This window comes from Mustela erminea, chromosome 6, assembly GCF_009829155.1.
Source record: "Mustela erminea isolate mMusErm1 chromosome 6, mMusErm1.Pri, whole genome shotgun sequence".
Lineage (NCBI taxonomy): Eukaryota > Metazoa > Chordata > Mammalia > Carnivora > Mustelidae > Mustela > Mustela erminea.
Window position 1 is genome coordinate 114,045,270 of NC_045619.1, and position 26,986 is coordinate 114,072,255.

Here is a 26,986-nt window from a genome sequence, read left to right on the forward strand (position 1 = left end):
CATATAGTGTTTGTCTTTCTGACTCACTTATTTCACTTAGCATAATGTACTCTAGTTCCATCCATGTTGTTGTAAATGGCAAATTTTCATTATGTTTTATGGCTGAGTAATATCCCATTGTGTATATATACCACAAGTTCTTCATCCATTCATCAGTCAATGGACATTTGGGCTCTTTCCATAATTTGGCTACTGATGATAATGCTGCTGTAATATAAACATCAGAGTGCATGTCTCCCCCCTTCGAATTAATTTTTTTTTTAATTCTTTGAATAAATACCTAGTAGAGCAATTGCTAGAGCATAGGGTAGTTCTATTTTTAACTTTTTGAGGAACTTCCATGTTATTTTCCAGAGTGGCTGGCCCGTCTGCCCTTCCACCAACAATGTAGAAGTGTTCCTCTTTCTTTGCATCCTCCCCAACATCTGTTGTTTCTTGTATTGTTAATTTTAGCCATTTTGACAAATGTGAGGTGACATCTAATTGTAGTTCTAATTTGTATTTCCCTGATGATAAGTGATATTGAGCATCTTTTCATGTGTCTGTTAGCCACCTGAGTAAATACCCTATTCTTAAAAAAATTGTGGCTAATGGGGCTGGCACTCAATGCTGCTATCATAAAAAGCTTCCTAAGGAGAAAATGGCATGGTATTTTTTAAAGTGAAATAATAATCTGTAACTAAAATTCCAGATAGGCATATGGTATCACTGAAGCCAAGAGAAGTCCTGAAGGACTGGCAGCTTTTGCCTGGCTTCATGTAGCTCAAAATTCTCTCAAGGCAAAAAGAAACAAAACCAAACCAAAACAAAAGAACAACAAAAAAAAATAAAATAAAATAAAATAAAAAAGTAAGTGGAGGCCATTCCTCACCATTGAAAGGCAAATAAACAAACCACAGCTCCTTGGAGATGTTGTGGCAAATAATACACATGTCAACAGCACAGAAGAAAAATCTGGGTAGAAAGTTACTTTGGAAAAAAAGGATTTTGAAAAGATCCCATATATAAGGGGGAATCCTAATAAGCCATGCATTTGCCCAAGCCAGGACTCATGCTTAGAAAATATCTGAGTAGACACTAAACTCTCACATTTGGTTTATCTTTAGCTCAGAGCAAGCAGAAAATGAAAGCTAACTCAAGATTTGTAAACAGCCCGGCTAAACTCTGAAGGAGTGCCCCAACACAAAGCCAATCTTGAAGGAACAGGAAATAATTTTTTCTCCTTTTCCTTTTTTTTCTTCTTGTGGCTCAACGCATTTAAGGAAATCTTTTCAAATCCATCAACTAACCATAAGCAATAGGAACAGAGGCCTGAGAGACTAAATATTTAATCAAGGAATACAGACTTTCAAAATAGCTTACACTTCTGGTTTCCAACCCGGCATGCAGAGAACCTGGATTAGTCAGTCACTCTGCCCTAACAAGAAAAGTTGAATGAACTGAAAATGAACAACTGTTCTTGTATCTATCACAGAATTGAGATGACTGAGCAAATCACATCACCAAAAATTAAAGAGACAAACAGATGATCCTGAGAAGCAGAAATTATCAGAGCAGAAATCCATGAGAAAAAACCTCCACAGGAACTAGCAGTGAGATAAGAAAAACAAAGCTGGGGGCGCCTGGGTGGCTCAGTGGGTTAAGCCTCTGCCTTCAGCTCAGATCATGATCTCAGGGTCCTGGGATTCAGCCCCGCATCAGGCTCTCTGCTGAGCAGAGAGCCTGCTTCCTCCTCTCTCTCTGCTTGCCTCTCTGCCTACTTGTGATCTCTCTCTCTGTCCAATAAATAAATAAAATATTTTAAAAAGAAAAAAAAAGAAAACCCAAGCTGTAAATGAACTGCTGGAAGCCCAGCATGGACAAGTTCAAGAGTTAAAAACTTCAGTGGGAAAAAGGTTTGAGGAGTTTCTTTAAAAACTAAGCATACTCTTTTTGTTTTTTTTTTAAGATTTATTTATTTGACAGATAGAAAGAGAGAGATCATAAGTAGGCAGAGACAGAGAGAAGGGGAAGGAGGCTCCCCGCTGAGCAGAGAACCCGATGTGGGGCTCAATCCCAGGGTTCTGGGATCTGACATGAGCTGAAGGCAGAGGCCTTAACCCACTGAGCCACCCAGGCGCCCCTAAGCATACTCTAACCATAATACCTAGCAATCTTTGGTGTTTAACCAAATGAGTTGAAAATTTATGTCCAGTCAGTGAAGCATCTACCTTCAGCTCAGGTCATGATCCCAGGGTCCTGAATGGAGCCCACATAGGGCTCCTTGCTCAGCAGAGAGCCTGCTTCTCCCTCTCTTTCTGTCTGCCACTCTGCCTACTTGTGCTCTCTATCCCTCTACCAAATACATAAAATCTTTTAAAAAAAAAAAAAAAAAAGACAGAGAGAAAAGAAAATGTATGTCCATACAAAAACCTGCACACAGAAGTTTACAGAAGCTTTATTCATAATTACTAAAACTTGGAAGCAAAGAAGGTGTCATTCAGTAAGTGAATGGATAAACAAATTGTGGTACAACTATACAATAAATCACTCTGCACCAAAAAAATAAATAAATAAATAAAGCTGGCAATCCATGAAAAGACATGAAGGAATCTTAAACGCATATTACTAAGTCAAAGAAGCCAATCCAAAAAAGACTATACACTGTATGATTCCAACTATATGACATTCTGGAAAAGGAAAACAAAAGACATAAAGCTATCAAGGGTTTGATAAGGAAAAGAAGATGAATATGTGGAGCACAAGGGGTTTTTAAGGCTGTGAAACCATTCTGTATGATACTGTAATTGTATCATTTTACATTAGTTAAAACCCATAGAATGTACAACACCAAGAGAAAGCCTTATGTAAACTATGGACCTTGGGTGATGATGATGTGTAGTATAACTTCATAGATCTTACAAAGATACTACTCTGGTGCATGATGTTGTTAATAGAGGAGGCCCATGCATGCATAGGAATAGCAGGTATATGGAAACTCTCTGTACTATATGCAATTCGGCTGAGAACATAAAATTGCTCTAAAAATGAAGTCTATTTGGGGGCACCTGGGTGGCACAGTGGGTTAAAGCCTCTGCCTTCTGCTCAGGTCACAATCCCAGGGTCCTGGGGTCAAGCCCCACATCAGGCTCTCTGCTCAGTAGGGAGCCTGCTTCCCTTCCTATCTCTCTGCCTGCCTCTCTGCCTACTTGTGATCTCTATCAAATAAATAAATATCTTTAAAAAATTAAAAATAAAAATGAAGTCTATTTAAAAAATAATAGCTTAGAAAAGTCACTAAACAAAAATAACAAAATTTACAGAGGGGGAAATCTGACATCCAGAGTTACCACATAAAATACTCAAGATATCTTGTTTTCAACAAAAAATTATGAAGCAAGCACTCAATGAAACAAGAAATTGTGACTTATTTGAAGGAAAAAATAAACAGATACTGTCCCTAAGGAAGCTTATATGCTGGACTTAGTAGACAAAAACTTTTAGTTTACTGTCTTAAATACACTCAGTGAACTAAAGGAAATCATGGACAAGAATTAAAGGAAACAAAATATATTATTTTAACAAATATAAAGAAAGATACAGAAATTAAAAAAGAAACCAAATTCTAGAAATGGAAACTTAAATAACTGGACAAAAGGAACTATAACTGAAATGAAAATTTTACTAGAGGGTTTTGACAGCAGCAAGCAAAAGAATCAGTCAATTTAAAGACCGACCAATTGAAATGATCCAGTCTGAGGAGAAGAAAGAGGAATGAATGAAAAAAAGGACAGAGCCTAACAGAATTATGGGATATCATCAAGCATATCAATATAGACATTATAATACTCCCAGGAAAATAGAAAGAAAAGGGGGGAGAGGAAGAATAAGGAAATAATTACTGAATACTTCCCAAATTTGAGAAAAGATAAGGATTTATATGTCAAATTCCTAGTAGAATAAATGAATAAGATTCATATGAAGACATATTATAATAAAACTGTTGAAAGCCAAATACAAATATAGAATCTTGAAAACAGCAAGAGAGAAGTAATATGTATAAAAGTTCTTCAATAAGAATAACCACTTATTTCTCTCCTCAGAGACTATGGATCCTAGAAGGTAATGTGGTGGCATATTTAAAATTCAATTAATAAAAAACAGCAAATGCCAAGTATTACATATCTGGAAAAATTATCCTTCAAAAATGAAGGAAACTTAAGAAAAAAAAAGCCATAATTAAATGTAAGAAAATTATGAGTAAAAATATGTAAATATGACAGCATATTGGAGGGAATATAAGGAACAAAAAGAAGTTTTTTTAGACTGTGTTTGAACTTAAATAACTGGCAACTTAATAGAGACTGCTATATGCTTAAGATGTTATATATGAGCTTCATGGTAACCACAAACCCAAAATCTATAAAAGATACAAAAAAGTAAAGAGAAAGAAGCCAAATATAACAATATAGAAACTCCTCCATCCCAAAGAAGGAGAGCAAAAGAAGAACTACTACAAAATCAACCATAAAATTAACAAAATGACAATAAGTACATACTATCAATAACTACTTTAAATGTAAATGCTCTAATTTCTTAGACATAGGGTGACATAATGAATCAAAAAATGTAAGAATCATCTACATGCTGCCTTAAAAGAGACTCAATGCAGACCCAAAGATACATACAATCTGAAATCTTCAAATGGAAGAAAAAAAAAGCCAAGTAACAATATCTATATCAGACGTAATACTTTTAAACAACAACAAAAGACAACGAAAGGCATTACGTAACAATAAAGGGATCAATACCACAAGAGAAGAGAACAATTGTAAACATCTATGCATCCAGTATTAGAGCAACTAAATACAAAAGGAAAAAATAAACAGACATAAAGGGAGAAACTGATTATAATACAATAATAGTAGAAGAATTTAACATTTCACTTACATCAGTAGGAAGATCATTCAGACAGAAAATTAATAAGGCAATAAAAGTCTCTGAATGACACATTAGACCAAATAGACATAACACATATATATTGAACATTCCATCCAAAAGAAGAGAATCTATATTCTTCTCAAGGGCACATGGAACATTCTCCAGAATAGATCATATGTTAGGCACAAAACAAGTCTCAATAAATTTAAAAACTGAAATAAATGCATCTTTTTGAACCACAATGATATATAACTAAAAGTCAGAAGAAAAAAATGAAAAAATACAAACACACAGAGGCTAAACAACATGCTACTAAACAACTAAAGGGTCAATGAAGAAATCAAAGAAAAAAACTGAAAAATACATGGAGACAAATGAAAACACACTGTCTAAAATCTTTGAGACACAGCAAAAGCAGTTTTAAGAGGGAGATATATAGCAACATAGGCCTACCTCAAGAAATATGAAAAAGTTCAAACAAGCAATCTAACCATATGCCTAAATGAACCAGAAAAAGAACAAACAAAGCCCAAGGTGAATAGAAGCAAGAAAAACTAATAAAGATCAGAAGATAAATAAATAACAAGGCTTTTAAAAATGTAAAAGATCAATGAATGAAACCAAGAGCTGCTTCTTTAAAAAGATAAACAAAATTGATAACCTTTAGCCAGACTCATCAGAGGGAAGAAAAAAAAAACTCAAATAAATAAAATCAGAAACAAAAGAGAAGAATCAACACCACAGAAATACAACAGAAAATAAGAGAATACTATGAAAAATTGTGTATCAGCAAACTGGACATTCTAATAGAAATGGATAAAATCCTAGATATATTCTGTAAGGGCCTATTTAGCCAGAGTGATTCCAGAGCGATACTGTTTTAAGTTAAACAGTAAAACTTAAACTGACCCTGCCCACCCCCCACCCCCCTCACACACAGCGCCGCCAGGGAAACTTACTTAAAATTAAAAGCAAGTCCAGGAAACCAGTAAATTATGATCAACCAGTCCCCGATAACAGAGCCCAAATACAAGGGCGGGTCAGGTCAGGTGGATATAACAGAGCCTGAATTCAGGGATGAGTCGGGCCAGTTGGAGATATCCAGTCAGTGGGGCATGCATACTGTCTCCCTAGCTACCAAGGAGTGTGGGCCCCGCCTTTTGGGCACCAATCCTGACCAAGGTGATAGGCTAGGTGAAATAGCTACTATGGGGTGAATTGTAATTCAATCAGCCACCTGTGTGTGACCTAGCATGACTGTGCAGGTTTCTCTGTGTGTTGCAATCTCATTGGCCACCTGTGTATGGCCAGGCTCAACCACATGGCCTTTGCTCTATAAAAATTAGTCAGTAAGGCAGAGAGGGGTCGCCCTCTCTGTAAGAGGCGGCCGAGAACTGTCAGTTTGATTCTCGATGCTTGGCGCAAAATAAAGCTTTGCTTGACTTTCGCTTTGTATCAGTCTCGCTCCTTTGATCACAGACCTATCATTAGGGGACCTTTCAATACAGTCTTCCAAAATTGAATCAGGAAGAGACAGAAAACCTGAAGACCAATTACTAATAATGAAATTGAACTGGTAATCTAAAAACTGCCAAAAAATAAAAGTCCAGGACCAGATGGATTCATAGACAAATTCTAACAACATTTAAAGAAGGGTTAATACCTATCTCAAACTATTCTAAAAAATCAGAAAAAAAAAAAGGAAAGTTTCCAAATTCGTTCTACAAGGCCAGCATTGCCCTAATACCAAAATCAGAGAAAGACAATATAAAAACTAAACTAAACTAAACTAAAACTAAAGGCCAATATCACAGATGGACATAGATGCAAAAATCTTCAACAAAATACAGGCAAGCCACATTCAACAATACATTAAAAGAATCATTCACCACGATCAAGAGGGATTTATTCTGGGGTGCCTGGGTGGCTCAGTTGGTTAAGTATCTGACTTCATCTCAGGTCATGATCACAGGCTCCTGGGATCAAGCCCAGTGTCAGGCTCCTTACACAACAGGGAGTCTATTTGTCTCTCTCTACCTGTCCCTCCCCCACTCAGGCATGCTTTGTCTCTCAAATAAATAAAACCTTAAAAAAAAAAAAGAGGATTTATTCTGGAGATGCAAGCATAGATTTAATATTCACAAATTAATGTGATGTAGGATTAAAATCCACATGATCGTCTCAATAAACATTTGACAAAATTCAACATCCATTCGTGATAAAAATTCTTAAAAAAGTGGGTTTAGCAGAAACACATCAACATAACAAAGGCCATATAAGAAAAAACATAAGCTAACATACCCAATGGGGAAAAAAATAGAGTTTTTCCCCTAAGATCAGGAACAAGACAGCATGTCTACTTTCACCACTATTATTCAACATAGTACTGGAAGTCCTAGCTACAGAAATCAGGCAAAAATATATATATATATATAAATCATCCATATTGTTCAGGAAGAAATTAAACTGTTGTTATTTCAAATGGCATAATGCTATACATAGGAAACCCTCAACTATTAGAACTATTAGAAATAATAAATGAATTTAGTAACACAGCAGAATACAAAATTAATAATCAGAAATCTGTTGCATTTTATACACTAATAAGAAAGCAGCAGAAGAAGAAATTAAGAGAATTCTATTTATAATTACACCAAAAAAATTAAATACCTAAGAATAAATATAACAAAGGTGGTAAAAGACCTTTACTCTAAAAACCATAAAACATTGATAAAAGAAATAGGAGGAGGACACAAATAAATGGAAAGATATTCCATGCTCATGGATTGAAAGAATTAATACTGTTAAAATGTCCATACTACCCAAGGCAATCTAGGTTTAATGCAATCTCTATCAAAATAACAATAGCATTTTCACAGAACTAGAACAATCCTAAAATTTGTATAGAACCATCAAAGACCCATATAGCCAAAGCAATCTTGAAAAAGATAAACAAAGTTGAGGTAGCAGAAATCCAGATTTTAAGATAATACTATAAAGCTATAGTAATGAAAACAGTATGGCACTGGTACAAAAATAGACTCATAGAACAATAGAACAAAGTAGAAAATCCAGAAATAAACCCATGCTCATACAGTCAATTAATCTACAACAAAGAAGACAAAAATATACAATGGAGAAAAGACACTCTCTTCAATAAATGGTGCTAGGAAAACTGGATGGCTATATGCAAAAGGATGAAACTGGGCCAATTTTCTATACCATACACAAAAGTAAATTAAAAATGGATTAGATACCTAAATGTGAGACCTGAAACCATAAAGATCCTAGAAGGGAACACAGACACTGTGGTTTTGTTTTGTATTGTTTTGTTTTTGACACTGACCATAGCAACATTTTTGTAGATAGGCCTCTTAGAAAAAGAGAAACAAAAGCAAAATTAACTATTAGGATTACATCAAAATAAAAAGCTTTTGCATAGCAAATGAACCATCAACAAAACAAAAAAGCAATCTACTGAATGGGAGAAGATATTTGCAAATGATTATCTTATTAGGGGTTAACATCCAAAATATACAAAGAACTACATAACTCAAAACCAATAAATAAATAAATAAATAAATAAATAAAGGCAGGCATGACAGAGGAACAATACCAAAAAAAGCAAAATGGCAGTCTTATACCTAACCATGTTAATTATTACATTAAATGCATATGATCAAAACACTTCAATTAAAGGCATATATCATCAGACTGAAAATTTTTTTAAAAATTGTCTATAAGAAACACATTTTAAATAGAAAGAGATAAACAGGTTATGTGGAAGAAATACCATGACAACTCTACCATAAGAGTAACTGCATCAGTATCAAACAAAGCAGACTACAGAATAAGAAATATTATTATAGACATATGAAATACCACTTCATAATAAACAAATGGTTGGTTCATCTGAAAGGCATAATAAATTATTGGATTCAACCTGCCATGTTTTGCTTAGGATTTTTACACCTTTTTAAAAGTAAAATTACACTGTAATTTACCTTTATTTCAATGTCTACATAAGCTTTGGGTACAAGAATATGTTAGCTTCTAATAACAATATTATCTCAGTTTGGGTTCCCCCAAAAGCAGATACTGAGACAAGAGCTGTGTGCAAGCAGTTTGTAAGGCAATCCCAAAAAATGTGGAAAGAGAGTGGAGAAATCAAACAAAGAATGGTGTGTATAGACCATAAACATGAGTTGTTATTAGGAGCAACTGAGGCTCAATCTTATGAGGGACCATTTTAGAGCACTGTAAATACACTTCATAAATGTCCACAAAGGATACTTACTCATCAATTCTGGGAATATTAACTCTGCAGCAATTCCAGCCTGCCAGTCAGGCAAAAACACACAATGTACTTCAGCTAGAAGCTAGCATGAATTTTTGAACTTGGATCAGACAGCTGTTTGAAGTCCAATGGAACTATTACTGTACCTCTAGTAAACAATACCACCCCTGTAGGACCACAGTCTCCAATACCATAGTACCTCGACTTGCAGGGACTGGAAATAAATATTGCCAAATATTTGGCAATATTTGGATCATTGGGAGTGATGAGAAGAGAAGGCAAATCTACTTGATTCCTGGACCTGTATAACTCCAGTAACTGGGAACATAGCACCACAGTTGGTTCAACACGTATACCACCTCTTTCAGGACAACACCCTACCCCCTTCATGTGGTATTATTATTGAGTTGAGCTTAAGGAGTATTATATATTCCTGGTGAACAAAAACTGTGATCATTGTATGGAGGTTCATCTCTAATTTTATTTGCCTTAATTCTAATTTGTCTAACAATAGGCTATGCTAGCTTTAAATTGCGTAGTTGTTCATCCTTTTACTTTCCTTTGTTTTTTAAATTTTTATTATATTTTTTCTAATCACCATGCAGTGCATTATATCCCCAGAACTTATTTATCATATACTGGAAACTTGTACCTTTTGATCATCATCACCCATTTCTCCCACCTCTCACCACCACCACCTTTGGCTACCACTTAGCATAAAACACTCTAAGTTCATCCATATTGTCACAAATGGCAAGATACCATTCTTTTTATACCTTAATAATATTCCTGTGTGTGTGTGTGCGCACGCGCACGTATACATATACCACATCTTCTTTATCCATTCATCTATTAATGTATACTTGGGTTGCTTCCATATCTTAGCTATTATAAATAATGCTGCAATTAACATGGGGGTATATATATTTTTTTGAGTTACAGTTTTTGTTTCAAACTTAAGTTAAATTAGTAAACGAAAAAGAAAAAACAACTGTTCAACTTACTCATCAACACAGAATTTAACATATGCCTTATACTCAGTCTTGGACAAAAATGATGCTAAGCGGTGGGGGGTGGGCAGGTAGTTCAAAAGAAATCACAAAATCTTTTTAGTACATTTGTTTTCATAGTGATATAGGAGAGGAAATTCTTAATTGATGTTGGAAGTATTATAAGATTGAACAAAAGAGTAAATGTAGTGATGTTAAGAGTTAGAATTCTAACTGTGGGAAGAAGGACATATACATATGAAATAAAGGAAAGTAAGAATAAGACCTGTGGTGAGAGACTGGAACTAGAGGTGTCTGTGAGGACTCCCGATTTCTAAATATGTCTATTTATGTATATATGCATGTATATGTGCACTCTATTTGTAAATAAGAATATAAATATATGAACTGTGCATATGTATATGTGTGCATACTATACACATTTCCTAGTTTTGTCTGCTGATACAGCATAAAAGCATTCATTCCAGGATCACTGATTAACTGTCAGATCTTGGTTTCTAATACCATTCCTCATTAAAGAAACAAGACTTTATCAGCAAGATAGTGAATATGACGCCTGAAACACTCCTTCCAGTAGAAAAACAGGGATTTAACATCAAACAAGCCAAATGCTCTGAGAAATCCCAAAACCAGTTAAGTTTCCTATATCTTAAGCAAGGACAAAACCAACCACATCAAAGTCCACCAAAAAATAAATTAATAAATAAATAAAATTTTGATACTCTCAACATTAAGTTGTCAGAGCCTCTCCTTATACTCACACTGCAGCACAACTGGGAAGAAATCCTCAACTCTTGTTTTCCCCTTGGGGATGGAAAGGAGTGGAACACACATCCAACATTCGGACATTTAGGGCGAGAAGTTGCCCAAGGGGCTAGCTTCCCTTTTGCCTCTATCCAAGTGCTGACCTCAAAAGGATGCCAGCCAGATTGAGAATCTCTGAGAACTAAGACTAGAGTACACAATGAATTAGGGTTTGCAGTACCAAAAACAGACACTGGGTGGAGCTCCTGTACTGATATTTAAAGCAGCACCAGAAAGGCACTAGGGGGAGTACCTGAGTAGAAACCTACAAGCCAGGGTGCCTGGGTAGCTCAGAGGGTTAAGTCTCTTCCTTCCACTCAGGTCATGATCTCAGGTCATGATCTCAGGGTCGTGGAATCGAGGCCCACATCGGGCTCTCTGCTCAGCAGGGAGCCTGCTTCTCCCTCTCTGCCTGCTTTTGGTTTCTGTCAAATAAATAAATAAAATTTTAAAAAAAGAAAGAAAGAAAAGGAAAAAGAAACCTACAAGCCTCTTCTAATAGATTACATGCACAAGCCCAGAGGAGCACTTACTCAAAAAAAGGCTTAAGAGGTCTCCAGAATCTAGGCAGACTGAATGGAGCAAACCCTCCCTATAGGAAATCAGACCATAAAATCTAGAAGAGTTAGCTGATGCTTCAGACACCAGATCTGAACAAAAAAAGTAACAAGACATACAAAGGAAAAGGGGAACCACAGCACATTTAAAAGAAAAGATTAAATCTCCAGAAACTAAAGAAGCAGAAATATACAAATTCACAAAAAATTCAAAACTGTCATCATAAGGATACTTAATGATACTTAATGAGCTAAGAGATAACAAACAACCAAAGGAAATCAGGAAAATAGTACATGAGCATGAAAATATTGAGAAAAAAAATAAAACTATGAAGAAAAACCACACAGAAACTCTGGAACTAAAGAATATGATAACTGAATTGAAAAAAAAAAAAATCCATTACAGGAACTCAAGAATAAACTTGACTAGGTAAAAGAAAGGATCAGCAAACCAGAAGACATAAAGACTTTCAAAATAATCAAGGTAGAAAAGAAAAAAAAAAAAAAAAGAAGAAGAAGCGATCCTAAAGGACATATGGGATACCGTGGGACAAAATAAAATATGTATTAAGGGAATTGAAGAAGGAAGAAAAAACCAAGGGATGTGGAATTTACTTAAAGAAATAATGACTGAAAATTTCCCAAATCTGAGGAGAAAAAGAGACATACAAATTCAAATAACTTAAAGAACTCTAACTAGGAAAATATCTGAAGGTACTACCCTGAGATCAAACTGGCAAAAGTCACAAAGAATCTTGTCAACAACAAGAGAAATACAACTCATTACATAAAAGAAAGTTCTCATCAGATCATCAGCAGATTTCTATCCATTAAGATTATGGGCTACAAAGAAACAGGATGATATAGTCAATGCACTGAAAGAAAAACTGCCAAACACTGTATCTGGCAAAACTGCCCTTCAAATATGAAGGATAAATGAAGATTTTCCAAAAATCTGAATGGAATTAATCACCACTAGATCCTCCTTACAAGAAATCCTGAAGGGAGTCCTAAAAGTCCAAAAAGTTAAAGAGAAAAAACAATAAACATCAACACAAAACCATATGAAAATATAAAATTCCCTGGTAAAGATAAATATATCAACAAATATCCTATAGTATTATAAATAGGTGAACAAATCACTTATAAATCTGGCACAGAAATTCTGTAAGATGAAAACTAACTATAAATTTAAATTAATGTCCATGCGATGTAAAAAGAGGTAATTTACGTCACAAGTAACATAAAATAGAAGAGGAAAGGATGTAAGTAGAGTTTTTCCCCCCAAAGATTTTATTTATTTATTTATTTGACATACAGAGAGCACAAAGAGGGAGAGCAGAAAAGGGAGAAGGCAGCTCCCCCCCAAGCTGGGATCCTGATGTGGGGCTTGATCCCAGGACCCTAGTATCATTACCTGAGCCAAAGGCAGACACTTAACGACTGAGCCACCCAGGTGCCCCAATAGTCAGTTTTTATAGGCAACTGAAGGTGTTATCAGTTTAAAATAGATTGCTATAATGTTAATAAGTTTTATATAATTGCAATGATAACCACAAAGGGAATATCTATAGAATATACACAAAGGGAAATGAGAAGGGAATCAAAATATGTCATTTTAAAAAACAAAAACAAAAACAAAATAAAACAAAACAAACAAAAAAAACCACAAAAGATACCAAAAAGAAAAAGAAACAAAAACTTCAAAACAGAAAACATTAACAAAATGGCAATAGTAAGCCCTTCCTACCAGTAATTACAATAAATGTAAATGGATTAAACACACCAACAAAAAGACACAGACTGAATTCATTATTTTTCTTAAATATAATAAAAATATCCAACTATACACTGCCTATAACAAGCTCTCTTTAAATCTTAGGACTCAAACAGGCTCAAAGTAAAAGGACAGAAGAAGACATTCCAAAGGGAAAGGAAAGCCAGGGTGGCCATTCTGGACAAAATAGAGATTAAGAGAAAACTATCAAAAAAAGAAAAAGAATACTATGTAATGATAAAAGGGTCAATTCACTAGGAAGATATAACAATTATAAATATACATGCATCTAACATTAAAGCCCCCAAATATATGAAGCAAACACTAAAGAACTAAAAGGGAGAAACAGCAACACAGTAATAGTAGGATATTTCAATATCCCCAATTTCAGTTATAATAAGAACAATGAGAATATCAATTAGAAATAAAGGACTAAACAATACTGTAAAATAGACAGACATAACAAACATATACAGAATACCCCACCCAACAACAGCAAAATACATGTTCTTCTCAAGCATACATAGAAAATTCTCCAAAGTAGACTACGTGTTAGGACACAAAACAAGTTTTAACAAATTTAAGATCGAAATCACACTAAGCATCTTTTCAAACACAATGGTGTAAAATTAGAAATCAATAGCAGGAATAAAACAAAAAAAATCTACAAATATGTGAAAATTAAACAACATGCTCTTCAATAATCCATAGGTCAAAGAAGAAATCATAATAGAATTTAGAAAATACCTGAAGGTTAATGAAAACAAAAAACAAAATACCAAAACAATGCTAGTGAGCAAAATCAGTACAAAATGGTCATAAATGTTTACATTTAAAAATCACAAACCAACAATCTAACCTTTCACCAAAAGGAAGGACAACACAAAATTTTTAACCCAGAGTTTGCAAAAGAAAGGAGATAAATACTAGAGCAGAGATAAATGAAATAGAGGATAGAAATCAATGATACCAAGAGTAGTTTCTGAAAAGATAAACAAAGAAAAACATTTGGCTATATGAAGTATGAAAAAGAGAATATTCAATAACTAAAATTAGAAATGAAAGAAAGGGGTCCCTGAGTGGCTCAGTCATTAAGTATCTATCTTCGGCTCAGGTCATAATTCCAGGGTCCTGGGATTGAGCCCTGCATTAGGCTCCCTGCTCAGCGGGAAGTCTGCTTCTCCCTCTCCCACTGTCCCTGCTTCTATTCCCTATCACTCTCTCTCTCTGTCAAATAAATAAACAAAATCTTAAAAAAAAAAAAAAGAAAAAGAAATGAAAGAGATATTACAATGATGTCCACTCCAATCAAAGACAAAGGATCATAAAAGACTACTGGATAACCTAGAAGAAATGGATAAATTCCTAGAAACATACAATCTACCAAGGCCAAACCACAAAAAAATAAAAAATCTGAACAGACCTGTAACTAGTAAGGAGATTGAGGCAGTAATCAAAAACCTACCAACAAAGAAAAGCCCAGAACCACATGGCTTCACTGGAGAATTTTATCACTTAAAAAAGAATTAACAGGGCACCTGGGTGGCTCAGTTAGTGACTGCCTTCAGCTCAGGTCATGATCCTGGAGTCCTGGAATCAAGTCCCACATCGGGTTCCCTGCTCAGCAGGGAGTCTGCTTCTCCCTCTGACCCTCTCCCTCTCATGCTCTCTCTCTTGCTTTTTCTGTCAAGTAAATAGATAAAATCTTTTAAAAAAAGAAAAAAGAAAGAAAGAAAAGAAAAAGAAAAAGAATTAACACAACACTTCTCAAACTCTTCCAAAGAATCACAAAGGTGAAAATTCCAAAACCAACTCCATAAGGCCAGCATTATCATGATATCAAAACAAAAAAGGCACAAGAAAACTACAGACCAATATTCTTGATTAATACAAGTAAGTGATTTTATCATTTTTTATATTTTTCTTTTTAATAATATAATATATAAACATTCTATATTCTATATTATGCATAAATAATATAACTTAAATTTTATAATTTATAATTAATAAATTTATATTTATTTACATAAATATAAATTAAGGAATAATTAATAGAAAATGGAAAAAACGATACAAAAATACTAGCAAAAAGAATTCAAAAGCACATTAAGGGACACCTGGGTGGCTCAGTCGGTTACACATTCAGCTCAGTCTCGGTATTAATGATCGTGAGTTCAAGCCTGGTGTTGGACTCCATGCTGGGCGTGAAGTCTACTTCATATAAAAACACACACACACACACACATACACACACATTAAAAGGATCACACAGTAAAACCAAAAAGGATTTATGTCTGGAACACAAGCCTGGCTCACTATTTGTAGTAACATGAAACAATATAATACACCACATAAGCAAAATGAAGAGCAAGAACCACAGGATCATCTCAACAGATGGAGGAAAAGCTTTTGTAAAAATCAACACTCCTTCATGATTTTAAAAAACTCAATAAACTAAGAATAGAAGAAAACTAACTCAAAATAAAAATCCATATAAAAACAGGCCACAGCAAAGAGCATACTCACTGGGAAAAGATTGGTAGATTTTTCTCTAGTATCAAGAACAAGGCAAATCTGCCCATCTCACCAGCACTATTCAACATAGTACTGGAAGTTCCAGAGAAATTTAAAAAGAAAAAAATAATAAAGTCATACAAAACGGGAAAAAAAAAACTGTCCCTGTCTGCAAATGACATGATCTCATATATAGGAAACCCTAAAGATTACACACAATACACACACATACACACACCCACACACACTCACACAGTGTTAGAACTAATAAATTCAGCAAAATTGCAGGACACAAAATCAACACTCAAAAATCAGTTATATTTCTATATATTAACAGTGTCCAATCCAAAAATGAAAATTAAGAAAGCAATCTCATTTACTATAACATCAAAAATCTAAAAATATTTAGGAATAAACCTAACCAAGGAGATGAAAGATATATACACAGAAAGCTAGAAAACACTGCTAAAAGAAATCAAAGATCCAAATAAATGGAAAGAACATCCATGCTCATGGATTCAAAGACTTAATATTGTTTTTTGTTTTTTTAAAGATTTTATTTATTTATTTGACAGAGAGATCACAAGTAGGCAGAGAGGCAGGAAGAGAGAGGATGAAGCAGGCTCTCCACGGAGCAGAGAGCCTGATGTGGGGCTCGATCCCAGGACCCTGGGATCAAGACCTGAGCCGAAGGCAGAGGTTTTAAAACCCACTGAGCCACCCAGGCACCCCAAAACTTAATATTGTTAAAAAGTTCATACTATCCAAAGTGATCTACAGATTCAATATAATTCCTGTAGAAATGCCAATGGACTATTTTGCAGGAATAGAAAAAAACATACTGAAATACACATGGAATTTCAAGACACCCTGAATACCAAAAACATCTTGAAAAAGAAAAAGCTGGAGGCATCAAATATCCTGATTTCAAAATATACTACAAAGCAACAGTAATAAAGAAAGCACTTTACTGGCATAAAGATATATACATACCTACACCTAAAACTGATATAGTTTATTATATCACAGTCCAATTACATCTCGATTTTCAAAAATTAAAATAAAAAATAATCTGAAACAAATGTAACATTGTGTCAATTACACTTCAATAAAAAATAAAAAATTTTAAATATAAAGAAACAATAGAACAAAACTGAAAGATCAGAAATAAACCTTTGCATATGGCAAAATAATTTTTGCTAAGAGTACCGAGATAATGGGGAAAGTAGAATCTTCTCAACAAATACCACTGGGGAAACTGGATACAAACATGCAAAAAAATAAGATAAAATTGGACCCTTACACCACTTACACCGTTACAAAATTAACTCAGAGTAAACCCATGACCTACATATAAGATCTAAACCTATTACACGCCTAGAAGAGGACAGAATAAAAACTTCGGGACTTTGGATTTGACAATGGTTTCATGGACATGACATCAAAAGCAAAGTTTAACAAAAGCAAAAATAAGTTAAGTGGGACTACATCAAACTAAAAAGTTACTGCATAGTCAAGGAAACAATCAACAACATGAAAAGGGCATTCTATGGAAAGAAAGAAAATACTGGCAAAGCATATACTTCATAAGGGATTAACATCCAAAAAATATACGGAACTAATACAACTCAAGAGTGGAAAAAAAAAAATTTTAATGGGCAAAAGACATTTTTTTCCAAGGAAGACATACAAAATGACCAACAGGTACATGAAAAGGTGCATCAACATCATCAGGGAAATGCAAATCAAAATCACAGTGAAATACTACCTCACACCTGTTAGAATGACTATTATCAAAAAGAGAAAACAACCGTTGATAAAGATTTGGAGAAAAGGGAATCATGTGCACCATTGGTAGGAAGGGAAACTGGTACAGCAGCTACAGAAAACAGTATGAAGACTCTTCAATCATTTAAAAACAGAACTACCATATGATCTAGTGATCCCACTTCCAGACATATATCTAAAGAAAACAAAATTAGTGTCTCAAAGAAATACCTGCACTCCCATGTTCACTGCAGCTTTATTCACAATCACCAAGACATGGAAACAATCTAAGTATCCATGGATGGATGACTAGATAAAGAAATTGTAATACACACACACACAGAGAAATATTATTCAGTTATAAAAAGAAGGAAGTCCTGTCGTTTGTGACAACATGGGTGAATCTGGAAAACCTTAAGTGAAATAGGCCAGACACAAAAATATAAATATTGCATGATCTCTCTTACCTGTGGATCTAGAAAGGAAGGAAGGGAGGGAGGGAGGAGGAGAGAAGGGGGTGGGGGAGAAAGAAGGGAAGAAAGAGACAGAGAGAGAAAGAGAGAGAGAAATAAAGAGAAGAAGCCCACCAAACTCATAGTAACACAGAGTAGAACAGTGGTTACCACGGGCTCTGGTAAGGGGTCATAAGGAGTTACTGTTTAATGCATACAGTTTCAGTTTTGCAAGATGAAAAGAGTTCTGAGACTGATAGACATGATCATTGTACAATATTAATGTGTTTAATACCACTGAACTGTACACTTAAAAATGGTCAATATAGTAAGTTGTACAGTATGTGTATTTTGCCATAATAAAAAATTAGAAAATACATATATCAATGTACATATAAATGTATGCATACAGACATACACAGCAAGTGTATGCATTTATATGTGTGTGTCTATGTGTATGTAATATATGTATGTGTGTGTATATACACACTCAGAGCACACTAGAAAACATGTTCTAAAATGTTAATGGTGCATATATACTAGATTTGAGATCGCAGGAAACTTTTTTTCCTATTCACTTTCCTCAATTTTAAATGTTCCACAATAATATGTTTACAATCAAGGGCACCTGGGTGACTCAGTCAGTTCTTGGTTTCGACTCAGGTCATGATCCCAGGGTTTTGAGATCCAGCCCCCAAGTCCGGCTCTGTGCTCAGTGGGTAGTCTGCTTAAGATTCTCTCTCCCTGTCTCTCTGTCCCACCTCCCACTCATGCATTCTCTCTCTCAAAATAAATAAGTCTTTAAAAAATAATAGTAATGTTTACAATCAGATAAGACACAATAAATGCTATTTTGCAAAAATCAAAAAGTAATAAAAGTGTATTACCAAATAATATGTACAGTATTATCTCATTTTTTTCTAAATCTTTATAACTTTGGAAAATCAGGAAGGGAAATAAAAATATGTTAACAATAGTTGGTTATCTTGGGGAAATAGGATTATGTTAATTTTTGTTTTCTTCTTTATGCATTTTTTTTTAAATTTTCATTAATTATGACATATTACTTTTGTAATATATATTACCTTATTTGGATGGAACTGGAAGCTTAGCATAAGCTAAGCAAAATACGTTAGAGAAAGACAAATACCATATGATTTCATTCATACACAGAATTTAAGAAACAAAATAGATGAACACAAGAGAAGGGAAGGAAAAATAATATAGAAACAGAGAAAGATAAACCCTAACAGACTCTTAACTATAGGAAACAAGCTTAAGGTTGCTGGAGGGGTGGTGAGTAGGGGGATGGGGCAACTGGGTGATGGGCATTAAGAAGGACACCTGATGTAATAAGCACTGGGTATTGTATGCAACTGATGAATCACTAAATTCTACCCCTGAAAGTAATAATACACTATATGTTAACTAAATTGGATTTAAATAAAAAATGCTTAAAAACACTAAAATATAAATATTAATACTATATTTTCATTTGTCAATATGAAAATGCTAATGACTCAATGATGTACTTAAAGACCTAAATGCCTACATTAAGAATAAAAAAATAAATAAGACTTTCTAATGTCTTTTATAACTCCTTAAGGCACGGTACCTAGACTAATACGGTTAAATGAATTATCACATTCAAGTTCAAACAACCAACGTAGCTTTAAATATTGTATTGCTGAAATTATTATTAATAACAATGATTTTAGTAAATTAATATAAAATTAATACAAAATGTTATCAACATTACTAATAACTAAAATCATTAAAATATTAAATATCTTATACTTGACATTTTACACAGAATACATACATTACGTTCTTCCTTAGCTGCTGCTTCCAACTGAGCTGCAAATTGTGAACAACATACCAAGAATGAATTCAGATCATCCCCAACCTTTTGAAAAGAATAACAAAACAAAATAATTTTAATTCAGAATCCATATGCATCCCCATCTATATTATAGTATATCTTAATTATTTGGGAAAATATTTTTTGCCTATAATTTATGTCCCTTCAAACATATAACACAAGAAATCATACTCCAAATGTTCTACTACCAAATTCTCCCAGAAAGTGGAAGACAGTACGTTCTGGGGAGTGGCCTCTGAATGACATACATCCAGCTATGCCTCTTATTCTCCCCTGCACTGCTGCAGAGAATCAAGCATCCCAGATTTAGGCTCCTAAAATTTATGAGTACCCAAAAAAAGGAAGCCACTCTGTATATACCTTAGAAATATATCTCCTTGTTAGAAAATGAATGTTCATTATGACTTCTGAATATAAGTATACTTGCCAAGAGCTGTAGTCTTTTACCCTCATTCAATTGGCATATGAACACTTTGAGGAAAAAATAGTGACAGATGAAAATATCACAATGACTGAATCTTTTCTAGTAGAGCAGTGATTTGTAAATCAGAAACAACCTATGATAGACAAATCTCAGATGTTTATATACAGTTAGGATTCTCATATAATGTTCTCCATAAGGAATATGTTCATTCATCATCACATTTTAAAACATACTCACAGGCAGATACACTTTTTTTTGTCATGATAAAGACTTACACCCATATAGGAGAAGAGGAAAAACTGAATTAGTCATTCAGGAGACTGAGAAAATGAATGAACTAGGTTTCCTAAAAATAAATGTAAAATGAGACTATAAGCATACTTAGGGATTTTCTTCTACTCACATTCAGATGCCACAAATATAGAAAAGATGGTGATTGATTTGATCATGGTTGCAATTTAACAAAATAAAATCAATACAGCACAGCAGGGGAAGAAATGCATGGAAGCAATAATAATAATGGAAAATGGAATTTAAGCTAGGTAAGACCACAAGGAGGATTTGGGACAGTAAAAGGCAGTAAAACCAATGGATTATAGTTCCAAATGAAATCAAAGAATTTTGGAGCCAGAATATTAAGTGGGAAAGATAAAAGGTAGTGACAAAAGATTAAGATGATTGAAACTTAAATTATGGAAAAGTTATTGGTTATTTACAAAGAACAGAAGATATCACCTTGTTAGTTGCTGACAGAGGATAGAAGACAAGATCACTGGAGCAAAGAAATTCAACAAACTGAGACGCTGGATTATTTGCGAAAGTCATCTACGTGGATATCAAAATCATCAAAATTTATGACAACAGTGTTGTGAGACAAGTATATAATAGTCTTATAATAGTATCACTTGTACTACTATAATAGTATGATAATGGTCATTATAATAGACCATTCCATAATATTAGACCATATCATATATATCATACATATATAATAGGCCACATAGAATTATTTTCCCAAATTATTATTCTTTGCCTACTAACAGGACCTTAATTTTACTGAGGATGCCAATATGCATAGCTAGTAATAATAGTAAGGAGCATCTGGGTGGCTTGGTTAGTTAAGTGTCTGCCTTCAGCTCAGGTCATGATCCCAGGGTCCTGGAATCAAACCCCGTGTTGGGCTCCCTGCTCAAAGGGGAACTTCTCCCTCTCCTTCTGCTTCTTCCTCTCTGCCTGCCCCATAACACTCATATTCAATCTCTCTCTCTCAAATAAATAAATAAAATCTATAAATAATAACAATAATAAATTTTCCAGCCTCCTTTACCAGTAAGTGTAGCCATGTGTCCCAATCAGGCCAATGAGACCAAAAAAAATTATTGAGAAGGACTTCTAAAAAGATCTTTTTTTAAAAAAATATTTTATTTATTTATCTGACAGAGACACACCAAGAGAGGAAACACAAGCAGGGGTGTGGGAGAGGGAGACGCATGCTTCCTACAGAGCAGGGAGCCCAACGAGAGGCCCGATCCCAAGACCCTAGGGCCATGACCTGAGCTGAAGGCAGATACTTAATGACTAAGCCACCCAGGTGCCCCTAAAAAAGATCTTCAAAGGGAAGCTGAAATGCCTTTTACAATTATAATGTGAAAAGGTATGATTGTGTTTATTTTGGTGTTAACATCCAGAAAGAATGGGGCACCTGAGTGGCTCAGTCAGTTAAACCTCTGCCTTCAGCTTGGGTCATGGTCCTGGAGTCCTAAGATTGACCCCCTCTGCTCAGTGCGGGGTCTCTCCTCCCTCTCTCTTTGCTCCTCTCCTTGCTGTGCCCTCTTGCTCTCTATTTTTTAAAAAAAAAAAAAAATGAAAAATTAAACATCCAGAAAGGAAAAATACATAAAATTATATAATTATCATCCCTTTCCTTGAGGATACTGAAAAGTAGATGATACGATAAAAATCGGACAAACTGAATTCCACAGAAGAACACTTTACAGATTAGCAAAGAACAAAAGCCATATCCATATCTAAAGGGAGCATGGTGGAGACAGAAGAGCACTTGGTCTAGTATATGCAAAGTGTGCCAAGTCAAAAAGCAGGCCTACCACTGACAAACAGAATTTAGAGGATGAAGAAAAACCAGATGAGACCTTGACAGCCATTTAGGCTAGCAGATACACTGGAATGAGAAATGCTCCCAAAGTAAATCACTCAACCCAACCATTTTTCTTCTGTCAAACCCTTCCTCATCTGAATTTTGCCAAAAATGTGACAGAAAAAGAGGCCTACATTCCCTAGCCAATTTTGGTAAGGATGCATAGCCACTGGAACTCTCCTAGGGAGGTGGTAGGAACATAAAATGGTTTTGCTGTGTTGGGAAGTAATTTGGCAATTCCTCATAAAGTTAAACATACACTTAAAACTCATTAATCTTATTCCAAAGCAATTATCCAAGATGAATAAACACATATGTCCTCACAAAGATTTGCACACAAATGTTCATTGAAACTTCATTCATATGGAGGGGCACCTACACCCCAATGTTCGTAGCAGCAATGTCCATGATAACCAAAATGGGGAAGAAGCCAAGATGTCCTTTGACAGATGAATGGATAAAGAAGATATATATAAAATGGAATATTACTTAGCCATCAGAAAGGATGAATACTTACCATTTACATCAACCTGGTTGGAACTGGAAGGTTTTATGCTTGGTGAAATAAGTCAATTTGAGAAAGACAATTATCATCATATGGTTTCACTTATTTGTGGAATATAAGAAACAGTACAGAGGACCACAAGGGAAGGGAGGGAAAATTGAATGGGAAGAAATCAGAGAAGGAGACAAGCCATGAGAGACTCTGAACTATGGGAAACAAACTAAGGACCGCTGAAGGGGAGGTGGGTGGGGGGATGGAGTAACTGGGTGACAGGATTTAGGAGGCCACGTGATGTGATGAGCACTGGGTGTTACACACAACAGATAATCTGTTGAACACTGTATCTGAAACTAATGATGTGCTATGTGTTGGCTAATTGAACTTAAACTGAAAAAAAAAAAAGAAACTTCATGCATAACAGCCAAAATAGCTACTGGATCCAATGACCTAAATGTTTATTAACTGATAAATGGATCGACAATGTAGTATAGCCATGTAATGGAATATTCTTCACAAAGAAACAAACAACTGATACATAGAACAACATGGATGAATCTCAAAAAACATGATGATGAGGAAGGGAAGGCTAGATACATAAGGCTACATATTATATGATTTTATTTCCAGGACATTCTAGAAAAAGGCATAAGTACAGTGATAAATCAGTGGTCGTCTGGAACCAGAGTAGGAGAGAATTGACTATAAAAGGAATACAAGGAGGCTTTGGGGGATAATGAAAATGTTTTAAGGTTTGACTAGCCTTTACACAGCTATAAAAAGCAGGAACTAAGAAACAGAAGAATCTCATCCTGCATGTTTTTGTGGTAATTGTATTTTGAAGCTCTGGCAGTATTGAACCAAGATGTGAACCAACTATTTAAAATCAGAGTTCAAACTCTTGCCAGCTAAAATACTGGCAATATCAAAGAAATGAGCCCCCTCAGGGGAAGCAGCAATAGGAGAGATTATGGGTTAGACAAATCAGACAAGAACTTAACTTAATTAAAATAGGGACCAGTTCCTGCTCAAATCAATTCTTGTAGAAATAAGAATTATTAGCTGTTCACCCTAAATGCCAGAAAGGAAACAGTAAGCATTCTCTAGAAAATAAACATTGTATTACAGTTTTCAATGTTTTTCTGAATCTAATACTTGAGAACTAATAAAAAAACATTACAAATAATATGAAGAACCAGGAAAATACAATCCATAATCAAAAGAAAAAAACAGTAGAAGTAAACACATTGATAACTCAGATACTGGAAATTACCAGACAAAAACTTTAAAAACTCTGTGCTGATAAAAGAATTTTCAGGAAAAGAAGGTAGACTACAAGAGGTGGATAATAGCAGAAGAAATGTAAAACCCCCTAAAAAGTAACCAAAAGACAATCCTAAATGTGAAAATTGTGATATTTGAAATAAAAATTTCATTGGATTGAACTTAGCAGCAGATCAGACACCACAGAAAGGACTGGTAAAAATAAAGATGGGATAATATATATTGCCCAAACTGAAGCACAGAAAAAGAAAAGAAATAAATGAAGAGAGTATGAGTGACTTCTTACACAGTATGAAGCTGTCTAATATATGTGTAATTAGGCTCTCATAAAAAAGGAGCTGAGAGGCAGTAAAATACCTAAAGAAATAATGAATGAAAATTTCCAAATTTGTTGAAAAACATCAACTCACAGAATCAGCTTGATGGACTGTGAACAGAATATACAGAAAAGCTCAGCTAAGTATATCTTATATCAATGCTGAAACCCAAAAATAAAATCTTTAAAGTAGTCAGAAAAAAATAGGAAAACAATAATATAACAATAATAGTGTAACATAAGTGAGATAAATGTTATTTACTGTTACATAGTTTTTACATGAGAAATGAAGTATATAATATTAATTTAAGATAGACTGTGATAAGTATATAATGAATCCCCAGAGCAAGCACAAAAAAAATTTCTAAAAACCAAGAAAATAAAATGAAATACTAAAAAATACATAATTAACCCAAAATAAAACAGAAAAGAGTAAGAGCAAAGAAAATATGAGACAAAAAGAGAGCAAATAGCAGGAAAGTAGACTTAACTCACATTATTTTATGAACATTTCATTATAATAATTACATGGCAATATATTTAATTATTATCAATTGAACATAAATGAACTAAACCCATTAAAAGATAGACATTGTCAGACTGGATAAAAAACAAGATTCATCTATATGCTATTTCAAAGAGGTACAGTAAATAAAGTCATAGTTTGAAAATAAAGTTGGAAAGAAGATATAATACACAATGACTAATCATAAGAAAGTTGATATCAGATAAAGGAGACATCAGAATACAGAACTGTATCAAAAATAAAAAAATAATTTTGAACTTCCTGTTCTAGCCATGATGGACTAGGTCCATTCCTCTAATCCTCCCTCCTGCAACTAAAATACCATAGACAACACAACAAAACAACATGGGAAATTTCTGAAACGTAGAAAGAGAAAGGCAGAGTTCTCAAACTTGAAGAGTACATAAATTCCTTAGGCTTTCTTTTAACCTACATATAAAATCTGGAACCCAGAACTTCCAATTAGCACAGACTTAAAAAAAAAAAAAATGCCTTAAGAAAAGCCAAAGACACTTTTTATTTATTTATTTGACAGAGACACACCAAGAGAGGAAACACAAGTAGGGGTGTGGGAGAGGGAGACGCATGCTTCCTACAGAGCAGGGAGCCCAACGAGAGGCCCGATCCCAAGACCCTAGGGCCATGACCTGAGCTGAAGGCAGATACTTAACGACTAAGCCACCCAGGTGCCCCTAAAAAAGATCTTCAAAGGGAAGCTGAAATGCCTTTTACAATTATAATGTGAAAAGGTATGATAGTGTTTATTTTGGTGTTAACATCCGGAAAGAATGGGGCACCTGAGTGGCTCAGTCAGTTAAACCTCTGCCTTCAGCTTGGGTCATGGTCCTGGAGTCCTAAGATTGACCCCCTCTGCTCAGTGCGGGGTCTCTCCTCCCTTTCTCTTTCCTCCTCCCCTTGCTGTGCCCTCTTGCTCTCTATTTAAAAAAAAAAAAAAAAAAAAACCATGAAAAATTAAACATCCAGAAAGGAAAAATACATAAAATTATATAATTATCATCCCTTTCCTTGAGGATACTGAAAAGTAGATGATATGATAAAAATCGGACAAACTGAATTCCACAGAAGAACACTTTACAGATTAGCAAAGAACAAAAGCCATATCCATATCTAAAGGGAGCATGGTGGAGACAGAAGAGCACTTGGTCTAGTATATGCAAAGTGTGCCAAGTCAAAAAGCAGGCCTACCACTGACAAACAGAATTTAGAGGATGAAGAAAAACCAGATGAGACCTTGACAGCCATTTAGGCTAGCAGATACACTGGAATGAGAAATGCTCCCAAAGTAAATCACTCAACCCAACCATTTTTCTTCTGTTAAACCCTTCCCCATCTGAATTTTGCCAAAAATGTGACAGAAAAAGAGGCCTACATTCCCTGGGAATGGTCAGAGTTAAGAAGTCTGACAATACCAATTTTGGTAAGGCTGCATAGCCACTGGAACTCTCCTAGGGAGGTGGTAGGAACATAAAATGGTTTTGCCGTGTTGGGAAATAATTTGGCAATTCCTCATAAAATTAAACATACACTTAAAACTCATTAATCTTATTCCAAAGCAATTATCCAAGATGAATAAACACATACGTCCTCACAAAGATTTGCACACAAATGTTCATTGAAACTTCATTCATATGGAGGGGCACCTACACCCCAATGTAGTGGCTCTTTCAGTTAAGCATCTACCTCCAGCTCAAGTCATAATCCCAGGGTTCCGGGACTGAGCCCCACATCAGCCTCCCTATTCAGCAGGGAGTCTGCCTCTCTCTCTCTCCCTCTGCCCT

At 34.7% G+C, this 26,986-nt stretch overlaps 1 protein-coding gene across 2 annotated transcripts in view; it reads right to left on the minus strand.

Annotated features, from left to right (window-relative positions):
- Window positions 1-26,986, minus strand: part of LOC116594226 (coiled-coil domain-containing protein 7-like) — a 139,138-nt gene that overhangs the window by 101,431 nt on the left and 10,721 nt on the right. For both annotated transcript variants that reach the window (XM_032349336.1, XM_032349335.1), the window contains one exon: window positions 19,921-20,004. In XM_032349336.1, the coding sequence (XP_032205227.1) occupies window positions 19,921-20,004 (84 nt within the window). The remainder of the gene's footprint in view (window positions 1-19,920; window positions 20,005-26,986) is intronic.